Raw genomic sequence first — 15,973 nt, 5'->3', positions numbered from 1 at the left:
AGCATTCATAGACTGATTACTCATAGATAGAAGGGAAACACTTTCCTAGAAGAACTTTGGAAGATTAGATGAAGTCTGCAGGGTTAAGTATGATTTATTTGATTAAAACTTCCTATATTAGGTTTTGGCTCCAGACAAAATCAGAGCCCTTCCATACAGCCATATAACCCACAATATCGCAGCAGAAAGTCCCACAATATCTGCTTTGAACTGGGTTATCTGAGTCCACATTGCCATATATTCCAGTTCAAAGGAGAAAATGTGGGATTTTATTCAGCTGTGTGGAAGGGGGCTCAGTTTTATTGCTATAACCTGATGTGGCAAATCCAATGCTCATTCTGCTAGTTAATAAAAAATTATTTGCAGTTCATTTCAAGGACTATTAGAGATATGACTCATATGTACATATAAATGAGGCAACCGTGTTTCCTCACTGAGAATGAAAATGAGTCAGCAGAGAAATACATGTGGCTTTTCTGCTCAGAAGAAAGTGTATTTCTCTTAAGGTTTAAAACAGAGCTGTAACTTTCAAATCACTTTCCCTTCCCCTGCAGAAATGTCTTTAGCCCTGTTCTGTGGCTTATGTTAGGCAATGACAGGAGAGCTTGAAAAGGCCAGGATTGAGGAAGAGCACCAATGGATTAAGTCTTAGATTTAGAGAAGACAAAGCCCTTTCAACTTCTAATAATACTCCCAAACTTTGGGGAATCCTCACAGACTACATTCACTAGGCCATTTGTTTTTTAAAGCTATTCCCCTACCCTACACTACCTCTACCCTCTACTCCCCTACCAAAAAGGTGAGGATGTTGAAATGGGAGGATCATGGCTCCTGGAGGTGCGACTGTCCACTACTGAGGTGTGAAATAGGGGAGGCGGGTTGGGTGAAGCCTGGAGGCCAAATAAAAAGCCTTAGTGCACAACATGTGACTTGCCTTATACAATTTCCACCCTTGATTTAGCCAACACTGATTTAAGTAGATCTTTATTTACTTATTTATAATTATATTGTAAGTATTTTTGTATTGTCTCCCAGCCCACACAGGATCCCAAGGCAATCAAAAATAAACACACATTAAAATAAGATCAAGATAAAATGTCTTTAAAACATATTAAATTTTCCTTTAAAAACTTCTAAATGTAGTCCAAAAACCAATTCTTGAATCCAGTTTTAAATCAGTTAAATCAATACTTTCAAATACTGGATGCTATGCAGAACAACACTGTTTTGGCTACCTACCATTAAAAGAGATGGGACCACCCTAACTTCCTTGGATAGGGGGTTTCACAATCAAAGCACTGCTCCAAAGAAAGACGCATTGTGGCAGGCTCATATGGGATGCAGCAGTCTTTCAGATATCGTGGCTCCAAGTCATTTAGGGCTTTGTATGTCAACATCAGCATCTGACACTGTTCTAGACGCTACATTTTGCACTAGCTACAACTTCCAAACACTTTTCAAGGGCAGCCCAATGTAGGGTGCATGATAGCATTCTAATTTCATTCCCCTTGCAATCACTGGGATTTTTGAAAATGAGCATTAGAGTCAATGCTACTCCTTCTTGTCTTTTCCTGGGTTTTTCAGGGGCTCTGGAGTTAGCGAAGTCTCAGATAAAGGGATTGTCTTGAATATGTACCACCACCACCACCCCACCCCCCACATGCAACCAATGTTGAGGGAGCTTATTTTTTATATATATAGTGAAAACCATCATGCTGTAGTGGTTTGAGCACTGGACCAGGACTCTGGAGGCCAGGGTTTGAATCCCTATTCAGAAATGGAAATCTACGGGGTGACCTTGGGCAAGTTATGCACTTTCACTCTCAGGGGGAGGGAAAAGCAAACCCCTCTGAATTATTCTTTCCCTCAAAAGGTCCTATGATAGATTTAGCTTATGGTCCCCACAAGTCAGTAATGTCTTGAATGCCCACAGGAACTATGGAGAGGTTCAGTTTACTTTTGTTATATGCATGCAAGCTAACTCCAAATAATGGCAACTTGGGAGGATGTAATAAGAGCATTTATAAGGTTACATTAACTAAGAATAACCTTCAACCTAAATCCATAGACTATACTGGATTGTGTGTTTACATTCCAAATTTAGTCAATTGTTTAGTTTCTTAAACATCAAATGTCTTTTCACTGAACAAACAACTTTGCTATTGCATCCAGAAGGGTTCATGTATCACTTTCACTCTGGCACCAGCTGGCAGATACCAAATTGCAACATGGGCAAAAGCTTCTGTAACACATATAGAAACTTACACCATCATCTACATCTCCACTCTTCCAGCCTTTTAGCAACATTTTTGATGCAGAAATCTGAAGTTCATTTTCTAAAATATGTTTGATCTCTCCTGCAAAAGAAAAAAAAACCTGTTGTCTTTGGTTTTCTGAATTTGTGTTTACAAAGCAGTGAGAAAATGAAATATCTAAGAACAAAATATTTCCCATGCATCTTCAACATTATTTGAAATACTTAAGAAAGCATAGAAAACAAGAGAATACTCCCTCCTGCCCCCATTCTCTCTCTAAATATAGAAGCAGAAATAAAACAAAATGTTGAAGAGATGCAAAAATACTGGCAAATTATGGCATAAGAGATTAACTGAACTAAAAAAAATCATACAATGAACTTAAAATGGTGTGCAATGTGTACCTTGACTTTGAACCTTTGATTTGCATAATTGTTAAACATTTTCCCAATATTTTGCCTCAAACCAGGAACAAAGCTGCATAATATTAATTCTAACCAAACAGACATAAACTGTGATAACCCATTTGTCACCCTCTATAGATACGGTAATAATGGGTACTTTATGCTGGGTTAGAGAAAGGACATTTTAGGCCCCATTTTCACTGCCATATGATGCAGTTTGAAATGGCATTATATGGAAGTGTAGATGGACCTTAAGTCCGGCATTGATCATACTGACTGTTAAAAGTGACTGTTAAAAGGTGTTAGTAAGTGTTGTTGTTTTTTTTAACCAAGCCTGTTACTATTTGGGCTGGAGATATCCTGACCTATTTGTGAAGATTTCTTATTCCATCTATGCATTTCTTGTTGCCGGTTATCATAGTTATCAATAGGGGCAAAATCTTTCTTAATTCCAAAACCTTCATCTCTGAGTTCATAGTGATGGTATGACTCAAAACACACAACTGCTTATAGATACCAAATCAAAGTGGTTTGGTATCTGAAATTCTCTTTTTAACCATCTCTCTTTTTCTGTTCTGGACCAAAGTTACTGTTCCAATTCCAGTTCCAACAGTGCATAGACTATTTTGTTGTTTGGCTTAAAGACTTTTAAAATAAGGTGGACAAAATTTGTGGTGTTGTTTGTAAAAAAGCAAAAAAAAAATTACAATTAAATGTAGAATATTCATAAGTTTTGCAGCATTAGGTAAAGATGATATACAAGTTTCTGATTATGATTACATTCCATCTTTATTTGCTGGAGATGTAGCATAACTCCATCTAGTGGACTCTTGGTGCAAATGCATTAAATACTACAAAACAACACACAGGTTTGGAGGACCTATTAACCCTAAAATTGTAAATTACAACCATGAAAAATCCAAAGTTTTATGTGCATATGCAGTAAAATGTATTGTCAAGACCTTTGTTGTTGTGTGCCTTCAAATTGTTTATGATTTATGGTGCTCTTAACATGGATTTCTGACAGGCTTTATGTAACATTTGTTCAGAGGGGGTTTGCTTGTGATTTCCTCTGAGGCTGAAAGAGTATAACTTGCCCTAGGTCTCCCAGTAGTTTTCCATACTTTGATTGAAAGGGAAATGGGAATAACTTGTTGGCAAATCGTATTTGCTTCCCTGAAATGTATGAATGGGTCTTTAGCAAGGTATAAATAGAGTTCCAGAATACTGCTTGTGTTATCAATTAATCCCTCTTGTGTATTTTTTCTCAACATCCCTCTCCATGTATCATAAACATATACATTGTCATGGAGCCAGATCCCAGGGCTGAATTTCCAAGCCCTGAATCTGACTTCATAACATAAACAATCCTGCAAGCACCTGGCGGGAGAAGATAAAATGAGCCTGGGAACTCAGGATTGAAAGTATAAACAATTATAATTGATGTAGTGTGTGGGAATGGTAGTAATGTGATACAGGGGGTGGGATTTGATGATGATATTTGCGTGTGGTATTACGTTGCATCAGAAGTGATAAAATTAGATGTATGTAAACATTAGGTCATTCTCGACTTTTCCAAAGTCATGTATTCTTCAATAAAGATTGGATTTGAGAGCAGCTATCTTTGATCTGCGTTCAGACTGGTCCTTTGAAGTGAGCCTGACATTTAAGTCGAGAATCCAGTTCTCACCCTCCTGCGGAATTCGCAGTGAAGTGATAATGAGTGAAGAAGGAGTTCAAAGCCCAAATGGGGCAGGGAGGCCTTTGCAAGGGGCCCGGCCGAAGAGAGAAGAGACGCTACAAGCCATAGCTTCCTCTACGGGGTACCCCAGGCCGAACGGCGTGACCCAGAGGATTCCCAGGGGAGGAAGAGGCGTCTCTGCGGCTGCAGAAACCAGTTGGGGATCTGGAGGAAGTATGCCGGAGACCGTGGCCCTGCGGTTATCCATCCTGGAAACAAATTTATCCAGGCTGTCGGAAACCGTGGGGAGGTTGGTGCCACTATTGGAAGAGAATCTCCAAAAGGAGCCCATCCGATATGGCGCCGAGAGAGAGCCAAGTAAAGAAGGAGATTGGAGCCAGAGGGGCCAGCGAGCGTCAACGCAGAGTCCCGTGGCGGCAAGGGACGAGGGAGATGAGGAATACTGGCAGGAGCTGGAGTTCCGAGACAGAATGGCGCGCGAAGTGGAGCGCCAGCGAGCTCTGGGAACTCTGAGGCCGCCATCTCCAACAGAGCTCCCAACCCCCCGAATGGGCGTCGGGGTGGAAAGGCCACTGGGGCCAGGGATCGGGTCCAGTGGATTTGCAGACGAAGGCGGAGAGGAGCGGGGGATCCAGGAAGAGGAGGAAGAAGTGCCGTACGACGAGGAAAGGCGAGATGAGGGGGCTACAGCGAGGCCAGTATGCGGATGGGCGGAAGGGCCGACAGCGGCGGCAGACTTTCGGGAGCAGCGCAGAATGACCACCGGAGTGGGGCGCGGCGTGTTCCAAGGAGCCGCCCGAGGAAACCTGATGCAACCCTTCCCCATGCCTCCCAGACAGCATCAACGGGCCGCAGAATGGATGCCAAGAAGGGAAGATCTCAAACTGGAATACGGAGGGGAATCAGATGAACTGAACTTTTTTCTAATTAGCATCAGAGGATACATGGAAGACAATGCACACACATTCCCCTCCGAAGCAAGCAGGGTTCGAGCCATCGGCAACACACTAAAGCGAGGAGCAGCCAGCTGGTACGTGCAACTCCATGCCAGACACGACCCATGCCTGAGGTCAGTGCCCCGCTTCCTCGCCGCACTGGAAAACCGGTTCAGAGACCGGCTAGAGCAATTGAGGGCTCGAGACCAGCTGAAAGGAATAAAGCAGAGGGACAAAACAGTGCCCGAGTACGCAGAGGAATTCCTCCACCTCGCGGAAAGGGTACCCGAGTGGTCTGAAGTGACCAAAGTGGAGTTATTTAAAGAGGGACTACGCCCCGAGATTTTCAGCTGGGCAGCGCACAGAGATGACCCCGAAACGCTCCAGGGATGGATTCAACTAGCGGGGCGCGTCGAATCCACCCTGGCCCAAGTAAAGCGCTTCAGGAGCAGCAGCGGCCAGCAAAGACCGGTGGCGAGAGGTCGAGGAGAAACGAGGAAGCAGGAAAGACCCGGAGGGAGGCCGGGGATTCCCTCCAGAGGAGACGACAACAAACCTAAACCGGGATGCTTTGTATGTGGGAAGACGGGCCATCGAGCAGCAGAATGCTGGGCCCGGAAGGGGGAGCCGCCAAAACCCCCAAAGCCCAAGCCAGCAACCGGGAGGCGCGCGGAAGAGGAGGTGCAGGCCCCAGAATCTTCAGAAAAATTGGTGAGTCGGGACAAACGCATGATAGTAGTGCCAATCTGCCTCTCGGGGCTAGAGAATCGGGCCACCTGCAAGGCATTTGTGGATTGTGGTTGTTCTAGAAATATTATAACTCCGGAATTAGCAGGAGCGCTGAAATGCCAGCAGATGGCGCTTGACTCCCCAATTGCATTTTCGCAGCTAGATGGATCAGTCGCTGCTGGGGAAGTATCCACAAAGGAAATACGGGGGGTCCCATGTAAAATAGGCAAATGGGAAGGAAGAATATCCTTTGTAATAGCCCCTATTGCCACATACCACGTAATATTAGGGATACCATGGCTCGAACAGGCAAATCCTGAAGTAGATTGGAGAGGAAAGAGCCTAGCATTCAAAGAACAGCAGACGCAATGGGAGATAAGCAAAATTGCAGAAGAGGAGGACGAGGAAGATGAAGCAGGTGAGATAAACCCACAGCTATTGCCACCTGAATACAGAGACTTTGTGGATGTTTTCAATCAGAAAGAGGCCAGTAAATTGCCTCCCAAAAGGAATATAGAAGTAGAAATTGAAATAACCCCAGGAGCAAACTTACCAAAACCAAAAGTGTATCCCATGTCTGTGCAGGAGAAGGAGGAATTGAGGAAATATATTGATAAAAACCTGGCGCGAGGCTTCATTAAGCCATCCAACTCTCCTCTCGGGGCCCCAGTGTTATTTAGAAGAAAGAAAGACAACTCCCTACGATTGTGCATTGATTATCGAAATTTAAACGCAATTACTAGGGACAATAAATACCCTATGCCCTTAGTAAAGGATTTAATTACCGTATTGAAGAAAGGGAGCATATTTACTAAACTGGATTTAATTGAAGCGTATCATAAATTAAGAATAAAACCGGAGGATACTTGGAAAACTGCATTTTCCTGCGCATTCGGCCATTTTGAATATAAAATTTTGCCTTTCGGTTTAAAAAATGGAGGCGGTTGCTTTATGCAGCTTATAAATGAAATACTACACCCATTGTTGTACAGAGGGGTATTCATATTCCTTGATGATATCTTGATCGTGAGTGAAGATAAGGAAAAGCACGTAAAATTGGTCCGGGAAGTTTTGCAGAGACTAAGGGAAGCAAAGCTGTACGCAAAACTGTCCAAATGTGAATTTAATAAAACTCAAATTGACTTTCTGGGGTATCGGATATCTCCAGAAGGGCTAGCTATGGATCCAGCTAAAGTATCAGATGTGAAAGAATGGGGAGTGCCTCAAACAAGGAGGCAATTGCAATCATTCCTAGGGTTTGCAAATTTTTACAGACCCTTCATAAAAGGCTTCGCGCAAATAACCGCACCCCTTACTGAACTTTTAAAAACAAAAGGGAAAGGGGAGACAGCAAAAGTAAAAGCTCCTGGCGCCAGACTAAGTTGGACGCCAGAATGCCAAAAGGCATTCGAAACCCTAAAAGAATGCTTCACAGAAGGACCCATCCTAAAACACCCCGATATCAGGAGCCCTTTCATAATCCATTGCGATGCCTCAGACTGTGCATACGGGGCAGTACTATTGCAAAAAGATCAAAATGGGAACTTAAAACCCTGTGGATATTTGTCCCGGAAGTTCAGCGAAACTGAAAAAAGTTGGCCAATATGGGAAAAAGAGGCATTAGCCATATTAAAAGCCTTAGAATGCTGGCGACACTTCCTCGAAGGAAGCGGAATCCCATTTGAAATTTGGTCTGACCATAAGAACCTCCAGTATTTAAAATCTCCTAGAAAATTATCTCCCAAACAAATTAGATGGGCGCAATACTTCAGCAGATTCGATTTCCAATTAAAGTTTTTTCAAGGGAAGCAGAATGTCTTGGCAGATGCTCTTTCACGCATGCCTCAACACGAAGGCATGACCACAGCAAAAGAGGGGACAATATTCTCTGACAAACAATGGGGCTTAGCTGTCAGGACAAGAGCACAAACCCAAAAGGAGAACACGGCTTTTGTTGAACTCGGCGGGGAAGATAATTGGGGAAATGAACTGAAACAGTCTTATGAAGGAGATCAATGGATCGCATCCAACACAGAAAAGGGGGAGCAGAAGGGGGGATTTTGGTTTGTAAACAAGAAACTGTATATCCCAGCAATATTAAGGATTAAGATTTTGCATCGTTTTCACAACAACCAGAGCGCTGGTCATACAGGAATTACAAAAACAACAAAGGCAATAGCAAAACATTGTTGGTGGCCAGGAATGAGGAAGGACATAAAGAATCATGTTGTTCAATGTGATGATTGTGCCAGAAATAAATCGAGAGGAGGGAAGCCTATGGGATTATTACAAACGGTAGCGGAACCTACCAGACCTTGGGAATGTGTAGCTATGGACTTTGTGGGGGAACTGCCGGTTAGCAAAGGACATCGTTATATTTGGACAGTATTGGACCTGTTTTCTAAACAGGCCCACTTTATAGCGCTGACGAAACTACCATCGGCCGAGAAACTAGCTGAACTGTACATAAATCATATTTACAAACTGCATGGATGTCCCAGTAGAGTGGTCAGTGACAGAGGAGTACAATTCACAGCAAAATTTTGGGAAAAATTCTTGGAAATGCTAGGAGCAGAAAGGAGTCTAAGTTCTGCTTTTCACCCCATGACAAACGGGGCGGTAGAACGTACTCAGCAGACGCTTGGGCAGTTCCTTCGAATGTACTCTAACATGAGACAAAATGACTGGTCTAGGTGGTTGGCTTTTGCGGAACTAGCTTTTAATTCGACTATACATTCAGCAACAAATAAAACCCCCTTTGAAGTAGTTTACGGGTATGAAATACAGCCTTTACCCCAGTTGCCAAGATGGACAGAAAATGAGGAAACAGAAGCAGGGAAATGGAAAACGCAAATGCTAGAATGCTGGAGTCAAGTGACTGCATCCTTAAAGGAAGCACACAAAAAGTATAAAGCGTTCGCAGACAGAAAGAGGGTGGAAGGCGATAAATTAGATAAAGGAGATCTAGTGTGGTTAAGTACCCAAAACATCAAATTGGGGCTACCTTCAAGAAAACTGAGCCCCAAATATATTGGACCATTCAGAATACAGGGTGTTATCAATGAAGTAACTTTCCAGTTGGCATTGCCAAAAAGTTTAGGGAAATTACACCCAGTATTCCATCGCAGCTTACTGAAAAAGTATATGGGGACTTTGGACAAAATGGACACATAGAGTTATTGTTTGATTTGTTTCAGAACTATGATGAAAGAAGAACCGAAGAGGAGGACGAAGAAAACGAGGGCGCCATGTCATGGAGCCAGATCCCAGGGCTGAATTTCCAAGCCCTGAATCTGACTTCATAACATAAACAATCCTGCAAGCACCTGGCGGGAGAAGATAAAATGAGCCTGGGAACTCAGGATTGAAAGTATAAACAATTATAATTGATGTAGTGTGTGGGAATGGTAGTAATGTGATACAGGGGGTGGGATTTGATGATGATATTTGCGTGTGGTATTACGTTGCATCAGAAGTGATAAAATTAGATGTATGTAAACATTAGGTCATTCTCGACTTTTCCAAAGTCATGTATTCTTCAATAAAGATTGGATTTGAGAGCAGCTATCTTTGATCTGCGTTCAGACTGGTCCTTTGAAGTGAGCCTGACATACATAATTTAGAAATTCAAGGTTTGATGGCATTTAGTAAAAATATTTTTCACCTCTTATTATATCATCTTGGTTCATGTATATAAACAGTTACACCGAAACTACCACCTTCGTATAGATTAACTCCAGAGATTATCACCCCTTGCCTCCAGATATCCATATGACAACTTCTGCTCATGTACAGAGTTTCCTGTTCACATGATTGGGATCTCTCCAAAGACATCTATACACACAGAGAACTCCATCTGACAAATTATCAAAGGGGCATAAGGCATAACAGAATAATAACAGTGGGAGACTCAGATGGACTATTGAGATCATTCAACCAAACTGTGGAGAGGGCTTCCTCTCCAATATACTTCCTCTTCCAATATTACATTGAAGAAAGTAGTTGGTGATCACCTTGGGCCCCATACTGAGAAAAAGGTGAGATATGAATTAATAAAATGAATGAATGAATGAATGAATGAATGAATGAATAAAAAATGTCTAGAAGCCTAAGGGCTTGCATGATTTCTTATTGTCCATTCAAAGTGTCTCTCTATTAGAAAATTTGCAACTTGTTTCTTTTTCTGGTATCATTATTTGTTTGTTTGTTTATTTATAGAATGAACAGCCAAGGGTACATTATACTGTTGGGAAGAAGAACAGAAAGTATTCTCCACACAGCTAAGAATGTGGTTTAATATAGGACATATCCTCAGTTACTGAACAAAATGCTATGAAATAGTTAGCCTTAATATACAATTATAAGGAATACTGGTTGAATAATTCATGCAGGCAGTCCCTGGGTTACAGACAAGATAGATTGTGTTTGTTTGTTTTTAAGTTGAATTTGTATGTAAGTCATAACAAGTACATTTTGAAGTGTAACTCCAGAAAAGAGAAAAAGTTAGCATAGAGGAGGGTTAATACCCCTGCAATGTTTGTTTTGCTGTCTGTGCCCCTGTTCAGAAGATTTCACCTCACATTTGATCCCTAAATTTTAAAACTTTTGGTTTGTTGTGAAAACAAGGATTGGTGATAAAGCTTCAGTGGAGACATCTTTTCCCATGATAAATCTTCCAGGCATAATTTCCCTTCCTAGGGGTAGATTTCTTCTCACTTCCTGTTGTCACACACACACACCCCTTAATGAGTCACATGTAAGTCAGATGTCTGTAACTCCTGTCTGCCTGTAATTACAAAGCGGTAGCCTAATTTGGCATCTTTCCTTGGTTTTAAACACACAAATACAATGAATGAGATACTTGCTGTTTATATATAGCAAGAGAAGCAATTATGTGTCCATATTCTGCCTACTTAATGCCGCTGCCCTTCTTACAACTCCATTGGACATTAATGCAGGAATACACTACTCTAGTACGATGTAAAGATATAAAAGTCAAATTCAAATAGTCCCAGATCAAAGCCAATTCCTTCATCCAGCTGTAGAGTGAACCACGTGGGCCCCAAGAGTGAATTTTATTTGGGTAAACCATATTAAAGTATAATTTTCACAATCACAATAGTAAGAAGACACATTTGCTCTCACCAAACATAGAGAAAAGGTGAGGGATAATATCATCCTGACCAGACCTGAATAAAGTCAGGAGCATTTGAAAAGGAGTGATGCGAGGGAATCAACGACCATCAATGTGTAAAAGAGACTGGCTTTCATATTGGTGCCGATTTTCTACCAATGTTGCTCACTTTCTGGGAAACTTACTGGGAATCAATAGCCAAACAGACATCAAACTATGAAAATCTCTTAATAGGTCACTGGTTTGACTTGTACAAAAAAATTAATTGGATTAATTAAATTTGTATACATTTGGTCTGCAAAAAAACGACCTATAAGAAAAAACATTACTTCATTTCTTTTAAAATAATGCATATAAATGCTGCAACAAGCATCCAGTGGATAGAGCACTCCCTCTTTTTTGCTCAAACAGGCTTAAAAAGCAAATCTTTTCTATAATCATACTCGGCTGAAACAAAAGCCAAATATGTTACATATTTCTTTGTAACATCCACCTCTAAGAAGCTGATTAAGACATATAATAGGCAGGTAGAGATTGTGAATTTATAGTTTGCTATTGTAAAAGCAAAAAAATAAGGTATACAGCCATTGAGAAATATGCATAATAAAGGGGAGAGATCAGAGATACAGTAGAGTCTCACTTATCCAAGACTCACTTATCCAAGGTTCTGGATTATCCAAGGCATTTTTGTAGTCCATGTTTTCAATATATCGTGATATTTTGGTGCTAAATTTGTAAATACAGTAATTACAACATAACATTACTGCATATTGAACTACTTTTTCTGTCAATTTTGTTGTATAACATGATGTTTTGGTGCTTAATTTGTAAAATCATAACCTAATTTGATGTTTAATAGGCTTTTCCTTAATCCCTCCTTATTATCCAAGATATTCGCTGTCGGGCGTTTAGCTTGGATAAGTGAGACTCTACTGTACTACAAGTTCTGCAAATAAAATACATTCATGCCACTAGATGTCACTCTTTTATAATGTATTAATTAAAATACAGTTGAGTCTCACTTATCCAACACTCGCTTATCCAACGTTCTGGATTATCCAATGCATTTTTGTAGTCAATGTTTTCAATACATCGTGATCTTTTGGTGCTAAATTCATAAATACAGTAATTACTACTTAGCATTCCTGCATTTTGAACTACTTTTTCTGTCAAATTTGTTGTATAACATGATGATTTGGTGCTTAATTTGTAAAATCATAACCTAATTTGATGTTTAATAGGCATCTCCTTAATCTCTCCTTATTATCCAACATATTCGCTTATCCAACGTTCTGCCGGCCCGTTTATGTCGGATAAGTGAGACTCTACTGTATTAAGAAAAAACTTTCACCTTAGCTGATGAATTTGAGGCAATGATTAGACACAGTATAAACACATGTTATGCAGCAGCTATACACTCAATGTCAGTTTTAAAAAGAAGATTTTGCATGATCAGAGAGGTTAAGTATAAGATTTTTTTAAAAAAAAAACAATGCTTTTCTCTGCAGAAAAGCATGTGTTAAACAAGAAGTGCTAAAAAAAATCCATGAACGCCATGATATATATCCAACTAGTCTTCAACATTTCATTATTGAATAAGAAACTGGAGTCTCTCATCTCTTCAAGTTCCTGGATGAAACAGGTTTTCTACAACCATTTCAATTTGGCTTCAGATCTTGCTATGGGATGGAGATACTATTGGTTATCTTGCTGGACAATCTGGGCCTGTTAGTTTTAATGAACATTTTGATTATTTTCGGTGCTGCAGACCATGGATATCTTCCTGTGTCACCTTTCTGAAACAGGACTTGGTTCACAGTTTTGCAACTATTTATAGCTTTGCAAGCTACCAGTCAGTTTCTGGGCACTATTCAAAGGCCAGTCAAAGTATTAAAGAATTCAAACTGAGATTCCACCTGAACATTTGGAAGAACTTTTAACTGTGAAAGCTGTTCAGCAGTGGAATTCTCTGCCCTGGAGTGTGGTGGAGGCTCCTTCTTTGGAGGCTTTTAAGCAGAGGCTGGATGGCGATCTGTTGGGGGTGCTTTGAATGCAATTCTCCTGCTTCTTAGCAGGGGTTGGACTGGATGGCCCACAAGGTCTCTTCCAATTCTATGATTTTAATTTTAATATCTAAGAGAGATTACCAGGTTTTTTTTGCAAGTAAATAAAAGATCCAAGAAGCCTTTACAATAAAGACACACATATCATGTAGCAAGAAAAAAATATCTGCCTTTCATCCGAGAGTCTTGCTCACTCTATTTGAGTGACTATCTCTTCTGCATGAAAGCAACATTCTTTGCTGACTGAAATTTTTCAAGTGATGTTTTTACATATCTTTACTAAAGTATGGCGGAGCCCCTGGTGGCATAGTAGTGGATTAAAGCTTTGTGACTTGAAGGTTGGGTTGCTGATCTGCAAGCTGCCAGGTTCGAATCCCACCCGGGGAGAGCGTGGATGAGCTCCCTCTATCAGCTCCAGCTCCATGCAGGGACATGAGAGAAGCCTCCCACAAGGATGATAAAAACATCAAAACATCCGGCCGTCCCCTAGGCAACGTCCTTGCAGACAGCCAATTCTCTCACACCAGAAGCGACTTGCAGTTTCTCAAGTCATTCCTGACACACACAAAAAAACAAACTAAAGTATGGCCATTCAACAAAATGAATCTGTACTGTACTTAAGATATACATCCATTTAATATCTGTCCATTTACACTCTCCAATAGTTTCTTACCAACTGTAGAACTGTCTTCAAGTACCACATCCACGTTTCTGTCTCTATATTCCACCCTGAAGTCAAGCATTCGTGGTTGTCTCTCCACTATTTGTCTTGATGGCACTACATGGCGAAATGCAGATGATGAGGAAGGTGTAGACGACGATGAGGAAGGATGACTAGAAGGGTCATAAGCAGGTCCTTGTAAAGTCTCGCCACTGTATTCACTGAAAAATACATAATTTAGATTTCAAATAAAGATAGGTCATCAATGCCCTGTAAATACTTCGTTGTGATTCTATGAACGATTTCTGGGATGAGTTCCAGGAATGTAACAGAAGTGAAGCCACGGGTGGTGAGTACTTCACAGAAATTTTGATCCTATCTGCAAACCTATGCACTTCAGATTAACAGCTTACTTTCTGAAATAATTCTAACACTTGTCAGGATGTAGCCTGTCTTTTCTAATCCAAAACACAAACCACACTGAATTTTCAAAGACACAATTCTGGTCATAAATCACATTTTGCTATAGTAAAAACAACTCATCTTTTTTTGGACAGCTATCAATCTTCATTCATTCAACACATACAACATGGTGTCATACACCTTAAGTTATATTTCATTTGGCTTATCATCGCACACTCTACTTGAAGTTGTCTTCAAAAACATCAGCTGGTCCAAAAAAGCTACATATAGATTGGAGCTGGTTTAAGGAAGCAGATATCTCGCATGTTACAACAGCTCAACTAGCTACCAGTCTGTTTCTGGGCACAATTCACAGCGCTGGTTATAAACTAAAAAGCCCTATAAAGCTCAGCTTCAGGTTATCTTCCACAGAAGTCTTCCTAGAGATCTTTGGAAAAGGCTCATCAGGTGGAAATGCAATGGACAGCCTTTGCATTGGCTAGCTACTCCTGGGCTCTGGAACATCCTCCCTAGGCTAGCTAGAGTGATTCCCTCTTTCACTGGCAGGCAGTCTTTTTTTTTTGTTCCAGTATGTAACAAACACTACATCTTCTACATCCTTGGGACCACAAAAAGGTCTTGGGGCTCATACAATCTGTCAACTTACAATGTTAAATTATTTTATATGTATATAAGACACTTTCAGCTCTTTTACATCCCATTACGATGCCTTTGGTGCATCAAAATAGTCCTTTGACTGGTCTCTCATGGAAGTCAGTATCAAGGACAAATAGATTATTTTCTCTAGTTTTGGAAACATCCTTTCTTTGGAAGCATGCAAGAAAAAAATTAACAAATAAAATATTGGACTGGGCACAATATCATTTCATTTGGGTTATAATACACTGTTGTAATACACTATCCTATTACCTCCCCCCCCCCCCCCCCCGGTCATTTTTAAAGGTGTCTCAAAAATTGAGAGCATTGGCACTAAAATCAAGGGCACAATTTTTAAAAGTGATTATGGTTGTGACAGAGCTATAAAGTCTAACTTGAGAAGCCTTATACTCATAAGCCAGCAGCTTATTATTCTATTTTACTTTTTAAGACGAAAGTTTGGGAAACATGTTAAGAAAATAAAACTCCACTCACTGCTGATTTGAACTATACACATACATCTTCCTCAGCACCAGGGAATTTGACTTCTCAACTGTACGCTACAATAATTCCCATCATTCTGCATCCCAAATTGTGTGTATGTGTGTGTGCGTGCGCGCGCACGCGCGCACACACACACACACACACAAGAGTGCATGCAAGTGTGAGCATCAATGAGTAGGGGGAAGGGAACAAACAAACAATAGAGCACTATGATCCTTCTTTCTACAGGGGCCTCTATGCCTTCTCCCTAATCAGAAAGAACAAAGAACAATCCTCAACTCTGAAGACATGGGCAATTTCAAAGCAATGACAAACAATGGATGCGCTGTATTTAGGTATATACATTTCCGTGCAAAAATATATTGGACCCAATTCAGAGAATTTTGCATGACTGCGTGGGCTGTATGACTCTTACTGTATATGAAAATCTTCTCTGTCAAGCAGATGGTGAGTGCTGTGAGTTTTCATAGTTGAGCAGGAGAAGAAAAGCATTATTTCCTCCTACCCCAAAAATATATGACCCCATC

General features: G+C 40.7%; 1 protein-coding gene across 1 annotated transcript in view; it reads right to left on the bottom strand.

Annotated features, from left to right (window-relative positions):
* faf1 (Fas associated factor 1) overlaps positions 1 to 15,973 on the bottom strand; it is a 234,135-nt gene that overhangs the window by 164,690 nt on the left and 53,472 nt on the right. Inside the window, exons 4-5 of the mRNA XM_062978316.1 lie at positions 13,896 to 14,104; positions 2,266 to 2,357 (exon numbers count right to left, since the gene is read on the bottom strand). Coding sequence (XP_062834386.1) covers positions 2,266 to 2,357; positions 13,896 to 14,104 — 301 coding nt within the window. The remainder of the gene's footprint in view (positions 1 to 2,265; positions 2,358 to 13,895; positions 14,105 to 15,973) is intronic.

This window comes from Anolis carolinensis, chromosome 4 (genome assembly GCF_035594765.1).
Source record: "Anolis carolinensis isolate JA03-04 chromosome 4, rAnoCar3.1.pri, whole genome shotgun sequence".
NCBI lineage: Eukaryota > Metazoa > Chordata > Lepidosauria > Squamata > Dactyloidae > Anolis > Anolis carolinensis.
Note: the sequence above shows the minus strand (reverse complement) of the source record. Positions and strands in the feature narration are given on the sequence as shown.